The sequence below is a fragment of the Neopsephotus bourkii genome, unplaced genomic scaffold, assembly GCF_033783945.1.
Source record: "Neopsephotus bourkii isolate Nb327-2 ecotype Australia unplaced genomic scaffold, CSIRO-AGI_Nbou_v1 NB_42, whole genome shotgun sequence".
Taxonomy (NCBI): domain Eukaryota; kingdom Metazoa; phylum Chordata; class Aves; order Psittaciformes; family Psittacidae; genus Neopsephotus; species Neopsephotus bourkii.
In genome coordinates this window covers 1,484,358-1,509,803 of record NW_026900559.1, presented here as the reverse complement: position 1 = coordinate 1,509,803, position 25,446 = coordinate 1,484,358, and the positions used below count along the sequence as shown (strand labels likewise).

Genomic DNA, 25,446 nt, shown 5'->3' with positions numbered 1-25,446 from the left:
TAATGTGTTTACACCGCTACTTGAAGAGCACATGAAAGGATGTATTGGACACTAACTTGTGATAGCCGTAGAACAGATTATGTTAACTAACATTTAAAGTATATTCAGTTCTGTGTCATGGCAAAATACAATGCACAAAAGGTGCACAGCAGATTAAGCAATGCTTAGACAACACCAGATGTGGGACAGAAATGGATATATATTTTTGTGAGATGCAGGACTTGCATGCAGTATGCAGGTTGGGGGGGGGAGGAATAATGAAAATGATCTTTGGAAATCTGTCAGGAAAGAAGTAAAGCTAATCTCAATGTCAGTACATATCAAGTCAGCAAGCCACGTTATATTTATTGAGAATACTTGTCAGGATGAAAAGCTCTGGAGTCTTCCTAAGCAAGATGACTAAAATAATATCAAATTTAGAGGCAGAGGCCCAAGAGGTCACCTTCCAGACACCAACTCATCAGGTGGAACAAAGAACTGATTGCTCCAGCTGTCAGTACGGAAGACAACATTGAGGTAACTAACATGTAATACTTCTGGCAGCTAGTTCAGCTTTAAGCCTTGGTCAGATGCATTTCCTAAAGTAGAACAGGTTTCAGAAGCTCATCTGCTCTAACCTGCTCTATCAGTGAGATACACTGTAAAGGTGAACCAGGATAAGCTGAAAGATCCAATAGACAAGAAACCAGCTAGGATAAAACCTGGCATTAGTGGTGACAGAAACTCAAAGACTTTATTTAGACTTTCTGTGACAGTCTGCTGTTTGCTGCCTCTAGTCAAAGCTCACAAGCAACAACAACAAAAACTAACAAGTAAGATTTACTGGAAATGCAAGCACAGTGACATTACATCCTAATTAAGAAATACAGTTCAAAGTACACAAGCTCATAATGCAAACACTGCATCTCATGGAAATCTACACCTGCCAAGTGAGTTTCTTGCAAACTACCACACGCATCAGTCAAAATTCAGCCACATAAAGCAGCTTTAGAAATTACCATCACCAAAATGTTATCAAACTGATGCTGATTAAAGCATAGCTGAGAACCATCCTTTGCATTACAGTCTCAACATTAACAGAGTAGGCCAGGATTGAAGCTTCTCTTAATGGGGAGGGAGAGGGGGGGGTATAAGAAAATCGAGCAGTCATGGAAGCTAATGACATTCCTATTTTATAACTGTAAACAACAGAAATCCAGTGATTTATTTTTGCAAGCTTTAACTTAATTCTTAAAAGGAACATAACAACACCACTCTTATCTGGTATCAGAATCCTAAAAAAAGCAAGAAGCAGATGATTCCCAACTCCGCCTCTGTATTAGGATTCATTGTGCAAAATCAGCCTAGGTCTACCTGTAAAAAGCTCAGCTGATTTAGCAGCTTCTCCCACACAAAACCAGAATCATGGTTATCACTGCAGGAAAAAGCAGAACATACCTTCTTGCCACTCCTTTTAGCCCCATCCCCTGATGCCCACCAATATAAAACAGAAAGCAGACAGCCACAGGCCTTGGTAATCCTCAACACCAGTGACAAAATGAATAGCATGAAACACAGTATCGGGTAGATTTCCTGAAGAAACAAGCAAGGGCAACACTCATGGCTGTTATCCATCAGTAACAGTGTATCTCAGTGAGCAAGAAAACACCATATAATTTTTCAAATTTCAAATCAATTCTAAAGTAGCCTTTTATTTTATACATATTTTAAAGAGATACATAGTTTTATTGATTAGCAACAGCACTGGGCCAAGATTTAAGCAGCACGGCTGAAACAAGCTGTGCTGAAAGAAATTGGATTATAATGAGATTTTGATTTTTGTGAATGCATAGAAGACGAAACAGCCCCAGCCTCAAGCATGCAATCTAGGAAAGCATACAGTTCATAATAAAGTGACAAAAAAAAAAAAAAAACCACAAAAAAACGAAACAGCACTGATGACATTTGTGACTAACTTAATAAGCAGTTATCACCCACACATCAGCTGTTTACCATTTAAAATGCAATGGCACCTAAAAGGAAACCACTTCTTTGAGAAAGAATTTAGCATGTGATACTAAAGCTGCTTTAAGTTATTGTTCTTCTTAACCTCCAGTTAAAATTAAGTGTGAACAAAAGCACAAATAAAAACATGTTGAAAAACACTTCCAAGAACAGCCACCAAGTGCATCATCAGTAGATGGCAACAAGCTTTTGAGACAGAAATGGTACAAATAGAAAGATAATATGCAAAGACATTTGGCAGATTCCTGAAATTAGAAAAACAAAATCAAAGACAAATCCACACTGACAGACCTGCAGAACAAACACAGTTAAATAGTTTTCCTTAACTACAGAGAAATGGTTAAAAAAAACAACCCCAGCCAGATCCTTTTGACTGTACTTGTGTTCAAGTTGTAGGAAAATCAAGGTAACCTACAGAAAACAATGCAAAGACAGATTATGTATTTTTTTTTTACCTAAGATGAAAAAAGTAACAAGTGTGATGAACTATCTGGTTATGAATTGTGAGCAGCGTGAAGATAATTTGAATTGTATTTATGGATCATCTAACTCAAGAGCAAATTGAAGAGAGTAAGAGAGGGTCTTCCAGGGAAAGGATCACCAAAGCTGAAGCAACAACAGAGATAAAGGCTCTTTAAATGAATCACTGAAGATGATTCATGAAGAAAAAAAGCACAAAAATAAGAACAGATATGACAGCCAAAAGGCTACCATGAAGCCAGGCTTGTTAAACATGTACTCAAATCTGTGAGAGGCAGCCAACATTAAAAAATAAATAAATAAAACCATACCAGAACAAAAAGATACAATGCAACGACTCCTTTGTACAAAGAAGCCAGACAAGCAAGAGAAACACACCTGGAAAAAGGTCTCTGATGGAGCTGAATCCAAATTCTGAAAGAAGAGAGTTCTAAAGTGATACATTTCATGGGATCAGAGATAAAAATGAAAAGGATGCAGAAGCCAGAAATATAAGCAAATTTAAAGGAAAAAGGTAACAACAGGCAACTGTGACACATAGCTGTACTATGACCGGCTTATCACAAAAACAATTATTATTTTCTGCAAATAAAATACGGTTACAACGAAAAGTATTATAAAGATATTGAACACATTATGAAATCATACGAGAAGGTAAATCAGTGCTCAGGAACTACATGTCAGCGAGTCCTAAGCAATAATACTGCTTCTGTACAGCCTTCATAGCAACCGCAGGTTTTACCGATACACAACAAATGATTAAATTAGTAATTTAAGCAGTGTTCTGCCCGCTGGTGACACCACACGTAACAAGAGTCATCAAAGCACAGCGGCCGGGAGCGGGTAATCTCTCTACGATGCTTTTACTGCGTAAAAGATTCAGCACACGACCCGTCTGAGGCGACAGGGAAAGCCGCCGTCAGGCCCGCGGGCCGGTGCTCTACCTCAGGAGGCCGGCTAAGGTGCTCCGAGGCGCCGGTGGGTGACCCAATCCTGGTCCGGTCCTTCACAGGACAAGTGGCCGGCAGATGCACGGAGTGGCTGCCTCCCGTGAGGGGGACACAGACCAGGAGCCGCGGCTGAGAGTCAGGCCGCATGGGCCCGCCGGCAGCCCCGGCACAGAGCCCTCGCGCAGCCCCACCAAGCCCCGCTCTCAGTCTCACAGTCACCGCCCGCCACTCACCCGCACAGCACCGCCGCCAAGACACCGCCGCCAAGACACCGCCGCCAAGCCACCGCCACCAGCTGCTGCGTCCAGGCCCGGCAACTGCCGCTGCTTCAGGCTCTCGCGAGAGCAACCCAACACGCAACAGGGGAAGAGACGGCTGCAACGGCATCTCACGAGACTTGAGGAGCAGGGGGAGGGGAGCGGCGCTGCGCGACGCCGTTGCTAAGGGCGGGCCGGCGCCGTGAGGCGGCCGTTGCTACGGCGGGGCCGGAGAGTGGCGAGTCGAGCCGAGCCGAACCGAACCCCGCCGGGGCTGCGTGAAGGCCGCTGTCGTGCCGGGTGGGTGGGACATCGCGAATCCGCCGCGGGCTGTGGGGTCAAACAGGCGGAGGGTGGAGGCTGCCGGTGGAGGTTGTGCTGGAGAGCGAGCGCCGCCCGTCGGCGGGAAGAGTGGCTTTCGCCTGCTGCCGCGGAAAGGTGCTGGGAAAGATGAGGCAGGTGAGCCACAGTGAAGGTACACTGAGGGGATGACAACCTGACAGCTGCCTTTCCTCTGGAGCTCTGTCAATGTTTACACACGGAAGTTGTGAGGAACAGCCGTCTGTGGTTTTACATAGTCCCATGGTAGGCCATCTACCCCGGCCCGGCACAGAAAAAAAACCAAAGACAGATGTAACACAGTTTAGCCAGACAAGCTGAGATCCCCGTCATCTCAATCTTCATCCTAAAACTGATTCCTGATTTAAATTACAACTATAAGTTTTAGCTTCATACAGCCCTACAGGTTATATAAAATCTATATAATCTGCAGTCTGTTTAGGAATGTAATTAGTGGATGTGGCTTTCATTCTGTAGTACTCCAGCAGAATTGTCACGTCCCACACTGCAGGCAGCTTCAGTGTACTGAAGTGTCACAGCTGTTGAGATGACACTAGGCCCATTGCACTCCTTGTGGGGGAGAATTAACTGATAGCAAGCCCAGGCTGTATTCACATCTAAAGACAACATTTGTCTCTTTTTTAAGATTCTATTAGCATCAGGCTGGGATTGACTTCTGTATCAGGTGAAAAGACTCTAGAACTCTAGACAATAAGTATATTGAAGCAAATTTGAATTAGTGGAAAGTTTGTGAGGAGGAAAAGGAGCAAATCTTTGCCCAAACTTTAGAATCTTTATTATTTTTTGTGCACTGTGGGAAGCCAGTCTAGTTGTACACTGGATATTTTGGGGGAGCCCCACTTTGAAGATCAGCCACCATGTATCAGCTCTTCTCAGAGTCTCATAAAATGCTATTTTAAGCCACTGTTGGATCAGAACTCCTAGGGAAAACATGCAGGTAAGAGGGAACAAGGATCTGTATCCTACTGATGAGTATATTCACCTTGAGCAGGGGTTTAACCTCTTGGGGAGGAAGTTAACAAATTTGCTGTCAGATTCCGGAAACCAGAACTGTATAGCCACTGCTTCTTGTGCTTCTATGCATCTTACAAGAGCATTTCTCTCTTTCAGAGACACCTAATTATTAACCTAAAGATTCAGCGAGTGTATACCTCTGGATGTCCCTGGGGCATTAGCAGATCTGACTGCTTCAGGCAGGGAATATTAGATAGACAACTTGTGCACCTTAAGCACACTGGGGAGAGGAGGGAAAGAAGAGGGCAAGAAAGCAGGGATTTGAGTCTTAGCTATACCAAAATGCACCACAAAAGACAGAAGGTTTGCAATATAGAGCAAAACAGGAATCTGATAAATTAATTCTCTTTTCCATTCTTTAACTATAGCCACAGACATAAACCACACAGTTCCAGAAATCCACCAGTAGAACAATGACAGCCAAGCAGCCCGAACAAAAGCTGTTAGCATGCGCTAACTAGGCAGGGAGTCAGATGTTACATGCCACTTAACAGGGAGCTGAGCAAAAATCAGCAGTATATACACAGACAAAGTTAGAAGCAGCTAAGAAAGCCAAACCACTTGCAGTTAAATCAGCAGCAGTAGGTTTTACTTACAGATCATACAGTTTATCTAGCTTTTATTACAGTTCTTGTGACTTTGGCCTTGCTAACTTGGTGTTTTTTTCACATGCTACTATTTTATTTCCCCTTAGAATGGGTATTGATGTTAGTGCTTCCTGTTTCAATGAGTCATGAGTGAGAGACAAGATTATATTTCTTTTCACTGAGAATTTTATAAAATGTGAGTGTGTACAGTACATATCCATCTGCACAGGGTAGGTCTTCAAGGACACAGGTCTTAGCAAAAAGCCCTTGCCAGGTCTTAAAGTTTTCTGCCTTGAAAGTCTGTGCATAGAAACCACATTCTAAAGGGAGGAAAGAGGCCTTTTAGAGGTGCTTCATCTTTGGAAGGCTGACTGACCCTGGGGATGTGAAGGGGTGTGCACCTAATACTTTTCTAACCTCATCTCACTCTAACAGGAGACACAGCGTGGCTTCTTTGGTAGTCACATGCATGTCTGCTGTGAAGTGCAGACTCACTTAGTATTTGCATTATTTACATGCAAGTACACAACCTGGCATAGATTTAAGGCTCATATCAATGCAAGTGTGGGAAAAGAGCTCGAGCATACCCAAAAGCCATTTATCTATTTATTTAGTCTGTTCTGTTCAGTCATCAGATCTTTATCATGCCTGTCTTTATTTATTGCTTTTCTGACTGCTGCTGTTATGTATGTGAACATATGCTGAAACGTGTTTCGGTGGTCCTACTATTTCTTACCATCCTCTTTATAGTCCCCTTAATCTGTGGAAGAGAGATGACCAAAATTTCATGTGTTAGTCCAGGGGAAGATAAATCTTTGCAATAGTTCATAATATTAAATATTTTTGATACCATCCTCTGCCCCACTCTGATAATTTTGCTGTTTTGACTGCTGCTACACTGATCAGAGGTTTAAGCTGAAAAACTGTTTTTTAGATTATTACAACTTGTAAGTAATTACAATCAAATTATATTTTTCCTTCTAATGGGCATTACTTAGCACTAATTCATCTGCCAGTGTGCTGTCTTTAGTCCTTCTGAAGAATCATACTGTATATGGACAAAGCAAATATGATTTTATCCATAAATAAGACAGTGCTGAACACAGTTTGTCTTTGGCCATATTACCAGCTAAGCTATAGTGAGTGGTGTATCCTGTCTCTGACCCTGAAGCCCTTCATAAGCAACAAGTATTTTTTTTAAGTGTACAGAAAGTTTAAATATTTGTGTATGTATCTTTCATCTACTGGATAGCTGAAGATTAAGAGGAACAGGTTGTTTAGATAATAGAATGCTTTTTTTTAGATAAAAATGTGAGGGTTTATTTATTTGGTGCTTGGAGGTTGTACAGTTTCTGCACGTGTCATTATTGTAAGGGAACAGAAATACATTTGTGCTAGGTAAACACCTTCTCTATAACCTTTGTTATTTTTGTGCACAGGAAAGACCAAAGGAAAAGTAAAAATTGCTTTCATAATTATGTTTGTATTTATATTGCTGTAATAAAGTAAGATGGCTTAATAACCTTGCCCCAAATGCTAAATTATATCAGAATAGTTACACATCAGTCAGTTATTATGCTTTACAATCATGTCCAAGAGCTTTTGGTCCACTTTATTTGGTAATACGTAAGTGAGACATAGGTACAAAAATGCAATTTTATTTAAGTTAGCACAGATGTCTGATGAAAGAATAAATAGAAAGTGCACTTCAAGGCCTTGATTCTACAAATAGACAAGTAGCATGGAACCTTTGTCTGTGTGTGAGAGGGGCACAGATGTGCACAGATGTACCATCTGCTTGCAGCATAAGGGCCTCTACGTTACTAAAAGTATAGCCAAGATTATGAAATACACTTTGCTAGTTACAAGTACCTTTCTAGCTTTCAGAAAATTGCATTTATATTTGTAATAATTTATGGGTTTTTACTAGGTTTCCCAAGGTGTGCTAGACATCAAACAAATAAATACAAAGTGGTACAAGAACATCCATGCAAACTCTTTGGCTTAGAGCAGCAATTCATCTAGATTTGAGCTCTGGCAATGGCAAATTTGGAGGCAACCACCATTATCCCTACTGAGAAAACATTCTTGTTAGTCAGAAGTGATTGAAGGTCCTAAGAAAACATGCATATACCATTTAAAATACTTTTTTATTTGCTACTTTTAAAAATTTTTATCATAATTGAATTTTTTCCACCCCTATTTATGCTCTTTATGTCTGATTCTGTTATAGTCCTACCAGCTAATGGTTCTTCTCCCAGGTTGGTTTCTGGTTCTCATTTTTGGGAATTTGGCAAACTGAATTCCTAATTCTAAAAAAATTGCATATGAAAATGCATTTTATTTATGAGAGCCACTGGTTTCACAAACAAAAAATACTTACACAGGAGGCCTAGCACAACATACAGAAATTCAGACATAGTTTACAGAGAAAACGAGGCACAAAAAGTACATATCGCAAGACTTTTGTTTCAATTGTAATTGTCCGGTATAGAATAATTTGCCAGCTCTATAGTTAGGGGCTATGCTTAACCACATGCTAATTTCTCTGCTCCCACTCTTTCTGCTATTAGTTATAGGTTATCATCTTTTGGAAGAGGGCGAGGCAATGAAACCTTCCCTTCATTTCAGTATTTTGCAAAATTCCATCATCCTATTTCATACAGAATTTGTTTTAATCCTATCCTATGTAATGTAATTTAATCTCAAACTTCACCTTCCTACTTTATGTTTGCATTCTTTAATCCTAAACACTTAACATTCAGCTTTTGCCATGTAATTAATGTTAATCTGATTTTAGGCCTTCTTCAAAAAATAAATGTGGATTTAAGTTTACATATTTTCATTAGTGCAAAGTTAAGCAAAATTTAGCCTTAGGCAAAATAGTGCCCTATTCTGGAGACAGGTTCTACTGCATTTATTCAGCGTTAGTTAACAGAAGGAGTACACCTAGTGATTACATACAAATATCGTCCATGTAAGAGCAGTAGAACTGGTCTTAAATGTCTGCAACTTCCCTGCTGTTTTGGATTTCTTTTTCTTTTTTATGCCAGATAATTCTAAGATACATTAGCCATATAAAAGATGCCCAGAAATTGAAAACACATTTTATTATTTGGTTGTGAAATGTCTAGCTCAACAGGGCTACAACCTTGAATGGAGCCTTTAATCCTTATTGCAGTCTGAATAAATAATAATGAAATGCCCTACTTGATCAATGATATAGAGACATGTGCTTACTTGGACAGACATAACACTCTGACTTTTTCCATTATGGCTTTGTTTTAAAGAGTACATCCATGTAAGTTTTGTCCACATCGATGGATTTCTTCTGCATTGCTGCCCGCAAATGCTCAGGAAGCAGCCTTCGACTTCTTATCTCACCCAGCACAATCTCATCCTTGTTTCGAGGTCTCTGGGTCCTAGCATCCTCAAGGGCACTGTGCACATCCTGCAGTTTCATCTGAAGCCAGTCCTGTCTCTCTATGGTGTGTCGATGCTCTCCAAGATTGTGCATTAGTTGCATCTCACTCACTGATCTTTTCCTGCATGAAAGGAAAGCAAAGAAAGAGACTCATAGTGGCCCTTCTTGAATTCTAGATCTCAAAACCCGCCATTTGAGAACCTTTTTGAGATATCACAATATAGAGCCATAAGACCTACTTTTCCTATTCGTAAGAGGTAGAATCACATCTGGAGAAGAGAAGGAGGGTGGATGGAGGCTTATTATTGGTAACAGATATATTAGTGAGAAGGCATAAAAAATGGGAAGTACTGCACTTTTGTGATTAAATTTTTTGACCATGACTTATTTTAGCTATTGTAGAAATGCTTAGGACACATACAATAGTAAGACACTGATTAATAAAACTGTAGTGTTTATTCAGGGCTAGTTTTCTGTGAACACTAGAGCTAAGGAAGCATGACTTCCTGTGGATTTGTACCTCAATGCTGACTGATGTTAATGTCTAAGCGTGCGTTCCAGCTAGATTATCACACAGTAAAATAATGGTATCCTGTGCAGACCCCCTAAGTGCCTTATGAGATGAACCTTACCCAGTGATATTCCTAGATCACTTACATGATTTTTCTCCCTCTACTCAGCTGCCTGTTTTCAAAACCTGTTTAAGAACTCAGAGTATCTGAGATCTCTACAGCTGTATCTAGATGACAGAATTTGGCCAGCTTGGCCAACAGGCTCAAAAACACAGACAGAAAGACTCACATAAACATAAACTTACATGCAGACAAAGCAATCAGGTTATCAAGACACCTTAAGTCACCCTCCAAACTTTGGAAGTGTAAAATAATGTACTTACATCATTGGTCTTCCATCAGACTTTGTAAAAAAGCATATGGCATATAAAATAATTGCAATCCTGGCCAGATTTTTTATAGAGGTCATTTTCTCTACAAAGACAGAAATGAATACCTGTGTAAACCTGTATTTCAAGCAATTTCTGTTTGTTACAAATAAATTTACTTTAGAAATAAATTGAAGGCAAGCATCAAAGAAGGGATTTTGAAAAATACTTTTTTGTGAACGGAGTTAAAGAAAGGCATGCAAACAAAGACTCTGTTTCTAATACTATTTTGAAAGCAACTTTATAGGCAAGTCTAAGATCTTTGGTCTTAGCTTTAGTTGCCCTGACATCATCATCATCATCATCATCATCATCACCATCATCATCATCATCATCTAGGTACCCATCCACTGAATTATTTGGTGAATAGCAACACGCTCTTCCATTATTATTGTTGCTGCTGTTGTTATTATTATTAAATTCATACTTCAAAATACTTGTATATTAGCTATACAAGTTAAAAGTTTTGATATTTTATCTATTTCTCTTGCTTATTCTTTAGAATGAAGAGGGTGACAATTTTCTTGACAATTTAGCATGAAGGCATAACTCTACTGAGTTATGTCATTCCCCATTTAATTCCGTAAGAGAAATCAGAATTGAGCACCTCAGTTTTTTCAGTGATAATCCTGCAGTGCCAGTATGAATTCCACTCTGCTTTGTATATCAGCAGCAGAACTGCCACTTGGGATATATTTGAGAAATATTTATTAATGATGATGCTACAACAGGCAGAAATGACACAGTCCAAATATCAGTTCCTAGTCTGAATTTTCGGTATTGGCAGCCAGAATAAGCATTTTTTTTTTTTTTTGTTATAGCTTAAGAAATTTGATACATTTTTGCAGTATTTTCTGCAGCTTTACTCTGGGTCAAAAAAGCATTTATTAATGGTATCTTACATGACAGCCTGAATGTGGTCCCAGCAGTCAGGATCTGGATTTGCTTCAAGATGTTTCTAACTCACTGCCTCAAATTTTTTTTTATTTCACAAATTTGGTTCAGACAATAAAACAATTTGATTTTACTAATACTTTTTTTTTTTTTAAGATAGGCTGAATAGAAGCTAATGTAAAAATTAACAAATCAATGATAACATTTTCTAAGTAAGTCTTCTAGAGAACTTGGAAATAAAATAGAGTATACTTACCAGATAGTAACTTACACAGATTTCTGGTTTGGGTATGTCAGCAGATGACTGTCTCTTGATGTCAAGTATATTTAAAGACTACTGAATTGGTTAAGTGGTCCCCTTAAATGTAACTCTAAAATAGAGCTTCTAAGTAACTTAGAAGCCCTTTTATTGTCTCAGTTGATGTCACTCTCAACACACACCCTCCTGACCCTCATGTACCCACCCTCAGATGCTTTTGTTAATTTGGCATTTACAGGGAAAAGAAAGATCTCAGCAAAAAGAAAGTATCCTGGAAGAAGTTTGACTTTTAAATTCAGATTCCCTATTCCTCATAGTTTTGTACCCAAGATAAAATGATCCCTGAAGCTGTTGAAATGATTTGCAAAGAAAATTTTATGTTGTCAAATGAAGGCAGGTAAAATTTACATTGGGCAGTGAGGTTAGTGATCTACACATGCAAGATTGTAACAAAATATTGAAAAGCTAACATCTCTAATACTTGTGGGAAACAGCAATAGACACTTCAGCTCAGATACTAGGTTTCTTTGTGAAAGAATATACTGGAGAGGAGCAGAAGCCCTGGGATGATAGTGGATCATGTTTTTAATGAGATGCTGGTGGTACCAAAAAGTTGTTAAAATACACTCTTCTGTTACACCTATACTTAATTATATCCCAGCATCTCTCAAATGCGCCTCCTAAAATGCAAGCATTCAAACAGGCTGTGATGTAAATTAGTACTTTATAAATTTTGGAAAAGAAATACGGAACTCTTTGCCTACATTCTAAGAAGGGAAATGTGTAATTCAGCAACACTTTCCCATATGTTTGAAGAAAGATTATCTTTGGCTGCAAGATATTTTTCCTACATTAGGTGCTCCTTCTGGGTTCCAGCATATTTCTCCAGGAAAATAAAAATTGAAAAAAAGTTTACATCTGCATATTTTAACACACCATTTGGAAGCTATTACTGCTTTTACCATTAATGCTTTTTTGGTTACACTATATATCTGTTGTATTTCACTAGATGTAAAAAAGATATTTTACAATGTTGATTTATATAGATGGTATTCCCAAGGGGAAATGAATGGAAGAAACAGAAACTCCATAAAGCTCTAAAGAAGTTCCCTCAGTAAGCAGTAAACTGAGAAAATGAGAAGTACAGAAATAATCCACTTAAACAAGATCAAGAAAACAAGGTAGAGAGGCTTCCAACATTATATTCTCAGTTGTCAATATCTTTACACCTACACAAAAAGAGTAAACAAAGGTTTATGGGGACAGTATGTTTTGTATCTGGTGTGACCACCAGGGATACTAACTTGAAGGCTTTAGTGACTAAAAATGTGCAATGAACATGGCAAGCCAGGAAAGGATTTGAAAAATCTCTATACAGTTGATTATGAAAAGCTGCATTTTTTTAGATTTTACCATAACAAACATCTGTAAAACCTTTAAACATGGCAGTATTTTTACAGAAGCCTGGCATTCCTATGGAACCTCTACCAAAGACTTAACTAAAGGACAAACATGAAAAAAATCTAGTGTCTGTATGCAAAAAAAGTCATGTTTTCATATAAACTGGCAGCAACTGATAGCAGTAATCGGCAATAAGCCATTAGTAAGACTTGCAAAATGAGTGTTTGCAGACTTGAGTTGCCGACATTATTATTCTAGTTGGAGTTGTATTCCTTACAAAAGACATGTAAATATGGAAGAGATCCCAGCTTGGAGCTTTGTATAAAACTGAGACAGAGAAAATACCAGAAAACACTTAAGTCACTTCAGACAGTTTACAATATATTAGTGCAGGTGCCCTTAAACAAGATGTAGTTTTAGCCAGCTTCTTTGCAGCATACCTAGTCTTTGAAACAACTCTGAAATAGGATTTTTTATTCAAAGGTATTAAATATGTTGTACCTAAAATCTCAAATATGTCTGAACTTAATACTTTAAAAAGATTTCCACATGAAAAATGCACAAGACAAATTAGAATTGCACTGTTTGTCTCAGACAAGTGAAGATACAAAATTAATAAAAATATGGAATATGTACCCCACTATTTGTAAATAAATAGAACCTGTGGTTGTAATTAAAGAAACTTTAAATTACATTTCAAAATGGGCATAGCTTTTTCTTTATATGCAGAAAAAATAACTTACTTGGTTTGGATTATTATCCCTGATATACAGAAATTATGTTATTTTATCATATTGTTCCTAATAACTTACCCCATGTCATCTATACTTACTAAACTTGGCATATCAAATGTGGGAATGACAGCTAATGGACCAAATGAGTGCAGCTTTTTTACATAATACTGGGAATTGTGAACATTTTTGTTTGGACACAGTGTTTCCACCATGAAATGATGAGCTGAAAATGGATTTGAGCTCTTCTGATGTTTCAGAAAGATGAAGATTCATGTTCAGATTCAAATTTTTCTCTTTTAAGCATCCTTTAAAAAAATTCAGATCTCTTTTGGGCACTACTTAATGGAAGAGCTGAACCCAGGAAGCTGGGGCTAACCCCTGCTGAAATGCTGTTCATTAGGAATCTTAAGACTCCCCGCATTTATGGAGACTGTGGTGAAAAAGAGATATATAAACATTCATGACAGAAAAAAAAAGAATTATTATGCCTCAATGAAAAGGCATTTCATGATCCTTTGTAGGTATAAGACTGTATATAAATAAAATGGCAAAAATTGTTGAAGCCCCACCCCCCTCAAGTTTTTCTCAGGAATTTCTAGTGCCTACAAATGAGGAATGACCTACATGAAATTATGTTTTTACTTCTCTTAGAATAAAAGGAGGGAAAACACAGTGGATTCTGAGTTTTCATATTCTGAAAACAGCAGGCTGTGACTGAGCCAATGCACAAAACTAGGTACAACTGAACAGAGCAGTCAACAAACTATAAAACATTAAATGTTTTGGGTATCTATGAGAGAAAGGCAACTGATTCAAAAACTGATTGCAAACTATTGGTGTATATGTTGCATTATCAATACTGAAATTTCTTTTCCTTTGGAAGAGGAAGAAGTGAGAGCAAGTAACCTTTAATGAGACTTAGGCTGAAATACAATAAATGCTTAGTAGATCGTAGTTCAAATTTGTGATTATTTCTTCAGCAAACTGTCTCAGGTTAGACTTATGCTTGAACTGAATGTTCTCTTTATCATCATCTAAAACCATAGAATGTTATACTGGAAATGAGACAATATAGCAATATAGAATCAACTAGGTTGGTAAAGACCTGTAAGATCATCAAGTCCAACCTCTACCTTAGCAGTGCCAAGGCCACTAAACCATGTCACTAAGGGCCTCATCTACATGTTTTTTGAACACTTCCAGGGATGGTGATTAATGAGAATGAGATTTTCATTTCACCCTTGGAAATGGAAATAATCTGTAGTCAAAATGGTGCCCTTAATTTTCAATTTCTTGTTTAACTCTGGTTTAACACTGTTGTTTTAATGTAACACAGTGGGATGTAATAAAATTTAAATAATATGGAATGTGGTAAATATTTTATAGGTATCTCATACTACAGTTTATTACAGTGATGGCTTCTCTGTGCCACGAGGCATTATAGACATGAAACAAGGGCATAGCACTTCTGAGGATGAGGGAGACGGCTGAAGAACTGGAGATGCTGGAATCACAGTGTGGGAGGGAAGAGCTGACCATAGCCTTTTCCTCTGACAAGGCTTTTTCTTGCTCAGTCAGAAAACTACCCTTCTCTGACTTTCCCTTATAGATTGTACAGATACTTGAATCAACTGTGCATGAAAAAAATCTGTGTTGCTTTGTTTGCATGTAGTGTGTCACTTACATTGAATTTGTTCCATTGAATGTAATCAGACTCCAGGGCTGAAAACAAGAGGAAAGCATTTAGACAGACTTTACAGCCAGGTAGGTGAACAATGGCCAAATTCTAAAAATTCTGAATTCTTTATAATCTACTTCATATATTCTATTCATTTTGTCAGCAAAAAGTATTATACTGCATCTTGAAACTGAACACATACTAAGGTGCCTTACTGGAATATGAATAGAAGACACAGCTTTCTACAGTTATATTCTTAAGGCACTAAAGCATATTTTCACAAATCAGTTACATAATCTGGTGTATTCATATTCCTACAGAATCCTTCATGCTCTAGGTTTAAGGCTTAAATACTGCAGTGAAATGACTTCTGTAGTGTTTACAAAAGCCTTTCCCACTTTGCTTGTTCCAGTGCGTAATTCCAGATAAAAAGCTTTCTAACTGCAAGTGTGGCTAAGCGAATATTAGTAGATCATTGAGCAAGGGAACAAAGTAATTGGTGACACACAGGATGATTGGTGAGGCAACCTTTCTAAATGCGTCCACGGAATGTTTCTGCCTTGACACAATGAAGAACCAAAGTGACAGTCAGTAAGATCTTTAGAACTTCATTTGATTGACAAGATTTGTGGCTTTTCAAATACCACAGCAGCATGTTTGGTAATTTATGTAAACAATGTTGGGTATCTTCAGGTGGTTTTTGAGTTCTTGCATCTAGATGAAGCTTTGACCACATGCTAGTTTCCAATTAGATAAAAACCAGCACAGAGACTTATATGAAAATCGAAAGATGAGCTATCACAGTCTTTGTTTGTGTCCAGTCTGTTTCATACAATGTGTTTTTAGCAGCTACTGGCAAACACAAATTTACAAATAATTGCTTGCCAGTATATTTTTTTCTAGCTACATAAAGTCTTTCATCTGAGTATCACAATGTTCCTGAATCTGCCTGATTTCTTTCTGAAGGAAGTATATACTGATGATATTTCTAAGTTATGGACATTTAGGCAAAGACATCCCTGAGGAAAAGATCAGAGAGAAAACAGAAAACAGGGGCTGGTAGATTTTAGTCCCAGTCACCTGACTATAGGTACGCTTGCTTACCTAGGGAGATAAACTGGACACTGTAATGGTAACTGTGATCCAGATTATTTCTAGAGTTTTCACTGATTAAATGAAGCACGTACTGTATCTGAGTGGACACCCCTGTTAGCTCTCAATGTAACCTAGCCATGTTATCTCACAGAGCTATCCAGTTTATTACAGAATTTCTCCATTGACCTATCTTGGACATGCCAGGCTTTGATGATATGATCATGAATGTATGTGTGTTTGCTCCCTGCATGCCACCCTATACCATGGCTGCATAGAATTTCACATAGCATTACATGGCTGTTTTGAAGCCTAAATGGAGAGCCCTGCTTACCTCATCTCTCTGCCATTACAAGAATCTGAAGCTTGATGCAGCCCAGAGTAGCCTGGAGGAATGCTAAAATGTCTGTTAAGGAAAGTAATGAAGATGAGGTACCTCTTAGACTGTACAGAGACACATTTCAATGGTCAGTAGCAAGAATGTTATTGTGCATCACAAACAATAATTAAAGCTGTGGTTAGTTTCAGCACATACATATTGGCATATTTTTAAAGTGATGTTAGTGAATTGTAAACTAAATATGAAAGTATTTGTAGAATTGTGTGTGAAAGTATAGGTATTACTTGGGATTTAAAAGTTGAAAATTATTTTACAGCAAATAATTAGTGGGATATTAGCCTTCCTGACACTGAAATGTCATGCTGTTACTGCTTTGCTGAATTCATTGCTATAATGAACAGTACAGTACTATATGACCTTTTTCAGTAGATAGGAAGCTAGTACGTTACTCAAAACTACTGTTGGATTATCGGATTTTGAGGATTGATACCAAATTGAATTATGCATATGCATACACACATATATATAGTCATACATAGGCCAGGGTTTTCATTGGCCTATACTAGCTCCAAATATTTTGTGCAGGCTTGAGTTCCCATTTAGTGACATACAGTGTAGTTGGAGCTCTAATGAGGGCTCATGTTCTTTTCTGTCACCCTTGAAACCAACATAGCATCCTTGACAAGCCATACAAGGAGACCAGCTTTGAGAGCACGAGTAATCCCAGAGAGAAATGCAACTCTGAAACAGGGCTGAGTTTAAAATCCACTGCCTATCTTCCCCCGTCTGAAGCACCTCACTCAAGACTTCAGGATTCAGGAAACCTCTCTTCTGCATTGCACACACAGCCAAATACATGCACATCCTATAAAATCACCATTTTAAAATCTATTAAGACATCTACTAATAATGGTTTGAGTAATTAAATATTGCTGTTCACTTGATCCTAAAAGTGGGAGGTAGGGAGCAGCAGATATCTGCAAGTGTCAGGTTTGACCTAAAACCATGATAAAAATGAATGTGCTAGCTCTGCATAAAATACAATTAAAAAAAAAGATGACTCAGGATGATACAGGATGGAACGATGAAGGTCTGCATGTTTTATGCAGGTAGCCACGTATTTTTCTATCCTTTGTACTGAAAAGACGTTTCAAGCTCATATTCCCATATTTTTTGCAGTCACTGCAGATGAGCAGATAGCATCCAAGTACGCATTCTGAACCTTGGTGAAATCTCATGGGAACGAAATGTACAGTTTATAAATGAATGATGACACTTCATGACTTTCCTTCAATCCAGTGAATGTCCTGAAAAATATTATAGTCCGTAGTCCACTGAAAAACTTGGAAATATAGAGAACTTGCAAAAATCAAACTTTTGTTTGGGGTTTGAAAGAAAATATTGTGCTAGGTGCTATGCAAGCGCACAAGAAGTGCAGACACTTTAATAATGATGTTATTAAGATTTAAAAAGTGTTGTATTTTATACAAAGCTTTTCATTCTTTCAGATATTAATTGCAGCAAATAAAATGTTCTAAGTTATATATTTAAGTCTCTGTCCCAGAAATAAAGTCCTTTAAATAAAAACTTCTATGTAGAAGACTTACTGAAGATTAATTCAGGATTTACATATTTTGGCCTGAAGTTTCTTCAAGATATTACCTTAATGTATTTGTACACATATTTATAGTATTTTCTATGAGCTTAATACCTTTTCTGTATTTTCCCTTCTTTATTTAATCCATCCTCTTCACTAAATTATTAGCTGGATTACTAATAGTTGTTAAAATCCAGTTCTTGAATTAACAGTTTTCTTTTACAGAACTCAAAAGACATTTTATATTTTCATTATATGTATATTTTAAATCCTTCTATGTTGACCAGTAATTTTCTCAAAACTCATTTTTCTTCTTAGACCTTCCTGAAATATCAGTACTAATGTGAAATTCTCGTAATAATTCTCAGAATCTAGTTCACCAAAAAGTCTAGCATATTTGGAGCATCCATCACTTCACCTTCTGCTTTTTACTTAGTTCTTTTTTTTTTTGTTGGATTTGACACTGTGGTCTATGAGAAAATGCACTTTACATTAAGACATATGGGTCTCAGTGTTTAACAGTTACTTGCTTTTGTCTCTGTTTCAGGCTCTGTGTTGAGCCAGTGAAACTCAAAAGAATTAAGAATTGGAGTTTGGCTCTACACATCATCACCCTGGCCTCTTCTATGATCTTCAATAAATGAGAGCATTATTATTAACTGTAGTGGTAGTTCAGTGCATTAGATAGATTTTACTAGTCAGTATGTCTCCTCTAGATCTTCTATGCTGATGTGTATTTCTTCTCTCACAAAGCTAAACAGACTATCTCAATTTAATTTTTTTCTAGTTAAACTGCTTAGTTCACTGCTTAGCAACTGCTGAAATCTATTCCTAAGGCTGTGTCTCTTCTTCCATTTGAAATTCAGACTCTTCATCTTAATTTTCTAGGCTTTTTGTAGAAGGCCTATATCCCCACTTCGGTGCATTGTATATCGCCATTTTAATCCCTACAGTTTGGGCTAGGATAGAAACAAAGATTTGCTTCACTTACACTGCATGACTGAGTAGTGGAGGACTTAACCTGATATTTCTGCCCTTATTTTCTGCTACCCTTTGTTTTACATTGTGATCTCCCTGTCTCATAGGATAGACTAGTTAAGGTAAGAATTAACCAATTCTGCCTAATCAAGTCACTTCTTTTTCCATGCTTCATAGTCCTTACTAAAATGACCTTTAGAATCCTGTTCCTAACTACTTTTTCTGTGGTACCCCTATGTTAGGAACAGGATTTTCTCCATTGGCCAGATAACATTTCTTCTCTTGTCTCTTTTGCATTTTGCTTTACTGCCTATTACCAAAACAACTGGCTGTTTCCCAGTATTTAAGAAAAGATAACAATTACCCTATATAGGCAAATATTTATACAAAAAAAGAATCTATAAGAAGCGGCCCAAACCTACACTATACTGCTAAAAATTGTTCCTTCCCCTCCTGTAAGTTGTACAATTCTGCATGACCTTAGGACTGTGATCTCTTTGAGTATGGATTGTATTTTTCCACTAATTCTGATGCACAGTTATCATCCTGTAGCAGTAACAATGGGCTTTGTAGTTTTACTGTGATCCTACAATGCATCTCACAAAAAAGAGGATCATGAAAAGGAATATTCTGAGCCATCATCCCTAGCAGCCTGGTAAAATTAAAGATTGGATAATTAAGGCAATTACTGCATTAGTTTTTCCAGGATCACTGCCCCTTCTCCTCTCTCTGGAGAAACTCCTATAAAAGGAGGCCCTGCATATCTCTGTAATACAAATTACCTGAAAAAAAAACGCATGGTCAGAAGCTAGTGGGAAATAAGGCACACTAATGTGCAAACAGTTGCTGAGGCAAGAGTGGCATCCTAACCCCCAAAATTTCTTTGTATCTGAGAGAACTATAAACATCCGTGAGAGTATGAATTTACCAAAATGCACAGAGGAGATGGTGTGAGCTAACGGTTTGGTTTTGTTCCATGCTAGCATCTGTGCTGTAACTATAGGAACAGACTCTATAAATAGGCCAACCCAGTTACCTTTTTCAGAACTTCGGGGATGGCTAATCCTCAAAATAGATGAATTACATAACTCTGTTCTCTAAACATACTCATTTACTCTGCAAATTGGGCTTTTTGCACACCTCTGTAAAATTAGCGCATCCCTCTCTAGCTAGTACTCACTGGAGCAGTTATTCAGTTGACATAGTTGTGCTAACTCAAAGAACAATGCTAGTTGTCAGCATCTGAGGATTTGGACTTTGGCTGCAGATATTTATTAGAGTGTTTTAAAAAGAAAAGCAAATCTGAAATATCAGACCATAACAATGAATCTCAAATTTAATTCTGCAGGGTCAAAAAGCCACATTTTTGACACACTGGGCTGGATGCACATGTTTGAGTTATATGAGGGGGAGCAAATACTCAAACCGAATCATGCAGTTTTGCAAGACTGTTCTTGAACTTCAGGTTACAACAGAAGCTGGAGAAGTGTTTCCTCCTCTGGAGAACAACGGTATTTAAGAAGCACCACACAACAGAAGATCTCATTCTGGAGTTCTGAAATCCGCCCTTAAAGGGGCAACTATGCACAAATCTGGACCTAATGTATTATAAGTGGAAATGCCATTCTTGCATCAACTGTCAACTCTCCAAAACTCTAGGGACTTTTTACAGTGATGTTGTGTATTGGAACCATTTGCACATGGAATAGTCCAAGCAGTCCTTAATACATGCAGGTTTATGTCCAGTTACCGCCTTCTCAAGCTGAGCAATCATTATATCACTGCTACAGTGGCCTAACAGCCTAATAACGTAAAGACAAGACATTGCATTGGAATGGGCAGCTCTGAAGACACATATGCTCAAATATGACCTCATCACATTAAAGATATACTTAGAGGAATAGTATCCTTCCAGGAAAGAGCACTCTACAGCTGTTACCACTAATGCCTGAACAGGTCCCTTGCTCATGGTAATTCTTATACCACCTTTGAAAGAAGAGTTATTTCATGCATTTTGTAGATGAATGAACAGAAATAGGAAATCTCAAAGCTGGAATCTACCTAGAATGCTCACCAAAGGCCAGGAAATGTCATCAAAAGGCCCCTGCATCACTGTGCAAGTGAAGATACTTTCCCATAAAAGTGGTCCACACTGTAATATTACAGTGGAAGAGACCAAAAGCTCAATGTGTTTGGTATGTGAAGCCCTGCATTCCAGGCAGCAGTGCAGAACACAGGGCTGGGAGGCTATTACTGCTCCATTATGTAATGTTCACAAGCTCTTTGCCACGAGTGACCGAACACCTGCAAGAGGCACATATTTCCCACTCTACTAGGGTTGCAATCTCATTTTGTCTTTCCTGTATTTATCTTCACAGAGGAATTACTCAAAACCTGCAGACTTTCTTTTTAAGCCTCTTGGGTGTCACTAGATTTTCACTCTATGTGTGCCTCATGTTTTGGGCTCTCCAGACATACTGTTTCTTTATTTGTTTGTTTTCCCATCAGCCTTCACTATTTTATCCATCTCTGTTGTGGTTCTCTCCTGCAGTTATATTCCTAATTTATAATCAGTCATATGGCACACTATCACATTTCTGAAGAAATATGAATACATATCGTTCTGCTTAATTTATAGCTCTGTTCTTTTGAAGCACAAAGTAAAAGCTCTTTGCAAAAATATGAACACTGGATGGAATGATTGTCATTTTTTGGATTTCTGGGGAGTCTCACACTGACAGCTGTTATTGCTGGTGTCAATCCCACTTCCATGTAATAAAACACTTCTCTGTATTATCTCACTGCACAAGTATGATAAATACTTTGTTACAGGCATTTACTTACATCCTAGTCCTTCTGTGACGGTGAAACACAGGTGTTAATAAGCCACTCAGCTTCTGAGGCTGTATTGTAAATAGCATTAGACTAACCAGGTGATGATATCACATCCGTATTTTGCATTTCCAAAGCAGTATCTTACATTGTTATTTTTTGAAATACAGATAATGAAAGATTGCAAAGGTCTTTTCAAATTTCTCAGTGTTCAGAAGAGACCACTGTCTATTTAACATTTTTAAAAGCAGAGGCTTTCAACCATCTTCTGTGCCGCAGAATCCTTTAGATTCTCAGAGGTCCTGTAGTTCAACTGCCTGCTCCAAGCAGGAACAACAATGAATTCAGACCATGTTGCTTAGGGCTTTATCCAGTTGGGTTGTGGAAATCTGCAAAGACAAAGATCTCAGAGGCTCTTTGGGCAACCTGGTGTTCAATTATGTTTAAGGGGAAACTATTTTTACCTTCATCAGAATTTCAAATATTTCAATTTGTGGCCATTATCTCTCATTCTCACACAACACACTTTGATAAAAAGCTTCTCTCTTGGTAACCTTCTCTGAGATACAGTAAGGCTGTTAAAAGGCCTTCCTAAGCCTTTTCCATGCTGAATAAGCTTTTCTTAACTGGTCTTCATAGGGCAACTGCTTCAAGCCTCTGACTATCATGGTGATCTTCTGCTGGATTTGTTCAACTCGATCATTTTCTCTATACTGCGGGTCCCAAAACCAGATAGAATATTCCATTTGCAGTCTAGTGCATGCTGAGTAATGGGATAATCAGTTCTCTCAGTCTGCTGGCTGTGCTGCTGTTGATAGAGCCCAGTATGCTGTTAGCCTTCGTTGCTGCCAGGGCAGACTGCTGAATCATGTTTAGCTCACTGTCCACAGGGGCCCTGAGGTCCTTTTCAGCCGTGTTCTCTTTATCAGTCAGTGCTCCCAGCCTTTAAAATTGCAAGGTGTTAGTCCATCCCAGGTGGAGGACTTAGCATTTGTTCCTTCTGAATTTCATGAGGTTTCCATAAGCCCATTCCTCTAACTTAATGCCAGGTCCTTCTAAGTGGCAAGTCTGCCTTTGAACTATCAACTGAGTGCTCAAGTTGGTGTCACTGACAGGTTTGCAGAAGATTACGTTCTGTGTAATCCTCTGGGTCATTGACAAAGTTATGAAGATAGATAGATAGATCCCAGAGTAGACCCTTGAGGAACTGCACTTGTAATAGGCTCCCCGGTGAAGTACAAACCATTAACCACTGTTCTTTGAGCTTGGTGATCCAGCCAGTTTTTCATTCATCTAGAAGTCCATTTGTCTAGACTGAATCCCATCGTGGTGTAAGAATACTGTGGAAGATTGTGTCAAAAGCTTTGCTAAAGTCAAAGTAAAGAGCATTCACTTTCCTCATCCCACAGTCATTTAATTATAGAAGGCAATCAGGTTGGTCAGTGCCATGATGGGTATTCCTGTCACTTTACTCCTTTTTTACAGGAAAAAATATGGAAGGCATGCAGACTAGTTAGATCACAGTTTTCACCATGTCTCTGCAGCAGCTTCATATGCAAAATAAAAAGCAAAGGGGAAAAAAGGACAATATTATATTTAAAGATATATAAAGAGAGGTTGATTGAAAATAATGAAGTTTTAGATGTGCAAAGGAAGCAGAACTAGGCATTTCAAATATCACTAATTTACAAGGAAAATTATATGGGAACTAGAGAAAGAAGCAAGTTATATAAGATAGTTAAAGGATTTTCAGTATTTGGTTTTGTTTACAGTAAGCAGAACATACAATAGATATAGCTTGTTCCAGGAGACAGTGAACCTGTTGCCTCAGGCTTTGAAGAAGGCTCTTGGAGTGATCTGACGTATTATACAATAGTAATCTTTATGTAGGTACATTGGTTTCCTTAATAATTAAAATTAAATCACAAAAAATTGCAAGATTAAGCTAAATAAAGAAAATCCTGCCTCACTTCTCTCAGAATTCTTTGACTATGCTAATAAAGTAGTAGGCAAAGAATACAAAATAGACCTTGACTATGACCTGATTCAGTAATTTCTGTATTCCTAAGAATATCACTTGTCAAGAGACATCATCCACTGGAGCATGAGTTTCCCACAAGGATTTTGTCCCTTCAGTTTCCATTTTCATCAGAAAAATAATCAAGATACTGAAAAATAATTTATGTGAAAGGAAAGAATACTTCTGCATTTTCTGTTAATCAGTTTGGTTTACCTCATTTAGGACATTTGTCATGCAATATCTTGACTACAAGTTGGCTTTGGCAAGTTCTGTAGAAAATTATTCCCCCTCAAGCAGTTTCAGCAAGAACTGGCAAAACATTCAAATACAAAAGTTTTTCAAAATCCAATGCATTTGCAGCATCTCAACAGTAAGTGTTCCATTATAATTGAAACTACACCATTAGTCATGAATATTTGTAATCAAGGGCAGATCTGCTGAGATGGATGTATTACAAAGATTATTTTTTGCCAAGCATGCACTTTCCTTGGCCTGTGTTATCATTACATCTGTACAGCTAATTGATTTCTTCAGATATCTTTCTTAGAACCAGAAAAACAAATCAAAAGCACAATATTATGTGCAAGGAGGTGTCATTTGAACTTAGCATACTGTCTAAATCACACAGGCAATGAGGAGAAGCAGCACTTTATAATGCTTTTCTGTTCACTCAGTGTATGCACACAGAGTACATTCAATATTTTTGTTTTCCAACCCAAAAGAGCTCTGACAACACTTTTAAAACTTCAGTGGCAGTGTCTTCTTGCCATCCTGTATAAATTAGGTGGACCAAATTTTCTGAAGTGGCCCTTGAAACCATACTGACAGATTTCTTTTTATTGGTATAGTTTCACAGGCACAAGAACTCATGTAAGTTTCCTCAGAGAGTACTGCTCTTCCAAGCCAATTTCCCCATTCTCACTGGGAAAACTCCCTTCACTTGTGCCGGTGATCCTAAAAGGAGAATCTGGCCTACAGATCAAAATTCCCTAGCTCCCAGCTTTCCGTTCTGGGAGGGCGTTCATTAACAAAGACAGTTCTTTTACCATTGTAAAGGTAGGAATGCACAGCAGGAAGCCTACTCTCAGTGAAGCCCATTTTGTATTAAGTTCTAATAGATGATGTCAGTTTATTCATCAATGACTTTCATTTTATTCAAACCCATACGAGTTTAAGAGAAGGTCTGCAAATTGCACCCCTGCATAGCTGGTGAAATTTCGGGGAGGTCAGGGCTTTCTAAGAGACTCCCTACAACTCCTAGCATAGAGGTAAGTTCTTGAACTTAGGGTTCAACTGATGTTTTACCTGTGGATGTTCTTTCTATTGCTGTTTCCTTCAAGGATGTCCACAATACAGGATTCAAGTGTCCCCTGTACTACCAGCAAGGACAAGGGTTTACTTGCTGGGGAAATAAAAAAAAAAATGGCAAGAATCTTGGGGAAAAATTGCTTGACATCTTCACATGGATAATCTTCAACTCTTGCATATATTAGAAAGATGAGCAAGGTCACTTTGTGTATAGGGGACTAATGGATACAATATCAAATGTTTCTTCCAGATTTTAGTGCTACAGGGGACACGATAGGTTTTAAACTACCTATGAAG

General features: G+C 38.1%; 1 protein-coding gene and 1 long non-coding RNA gene across 4 annotated transcripts; one reads left to right on the top strand and one right to left on the bottom strand.

The window, feature by feature from the left end:
- Positions 1-7,105: 7,105 nt before the first annotated feature.
- PTH (parathyroid hormone) lies at positions 7,106-23,290 on the bottom strand. Of its 3 annotated transcripts, XM_061347339.1 has the most exons (4): positions 22,348-23,290; positions 21,834-22,210; positions 9,972-10,062; positions 7,106-9,197 (listed from the first exon to the last, which is right to left on the bottom strand). In XM_061347339.1, exons 3-4 carry the CDS (start codon positions 10,055-10,057, stop codon positions 8,924-8,926), a joined length of 360 nt encoding a protein of 119 aa, XP_061203323.1. In that variant the 5' UTR covers positions 10,058-10,062; positions 21,834-22,210; positions 22,348-23,290; the 3' UTR covers positions 7,106-8,923. The 3 variants fall into 3 exon arrangements, with proteins under 3 accessions (XP_061203323.1, XP_061203330.1, XP_061203339.1); XM_061347346.1 differs by having other exon boundaries at positions 21,834-23,290; XM_061347355.1 differs by lacking the exons at positions 21,834-22,210; positions 22,348-23,290 and having other exon boundaries at positions 9,972-10,188.
- LOC133209040 (uncharacterized) lies at positions 14,539-21,846 on the top strand. Its single transcript, XR_009724568.1, has 3 exons — positions 14,539-15,068; positions 18,559-18,712; positions 20,338-21,846. It is a non-coding gene; the product is annotated as an uncharacterized LOC133209040 (long non-coding RNA).
- Positions 23,291-25,446: the final 2,156 nt, after the last annotated feature.

Excerpts from the sequence above, each read along its gene's own strand:
- PTH (XM_061347346.1), bottom strand. The coding sequence starts at position 10,057 with ATGACCTCTATAAAAAATCTGGCCAGGATTGCAATTATTTTATATGCC. Across the intron at positions 9,198-9,971 it reads TCTGATGGAAGACCAATGAT|GAAAAGATCAGTGAGTGAGA; the intron begins GTAAGTACATTA and ends CCTTTCATGCAG.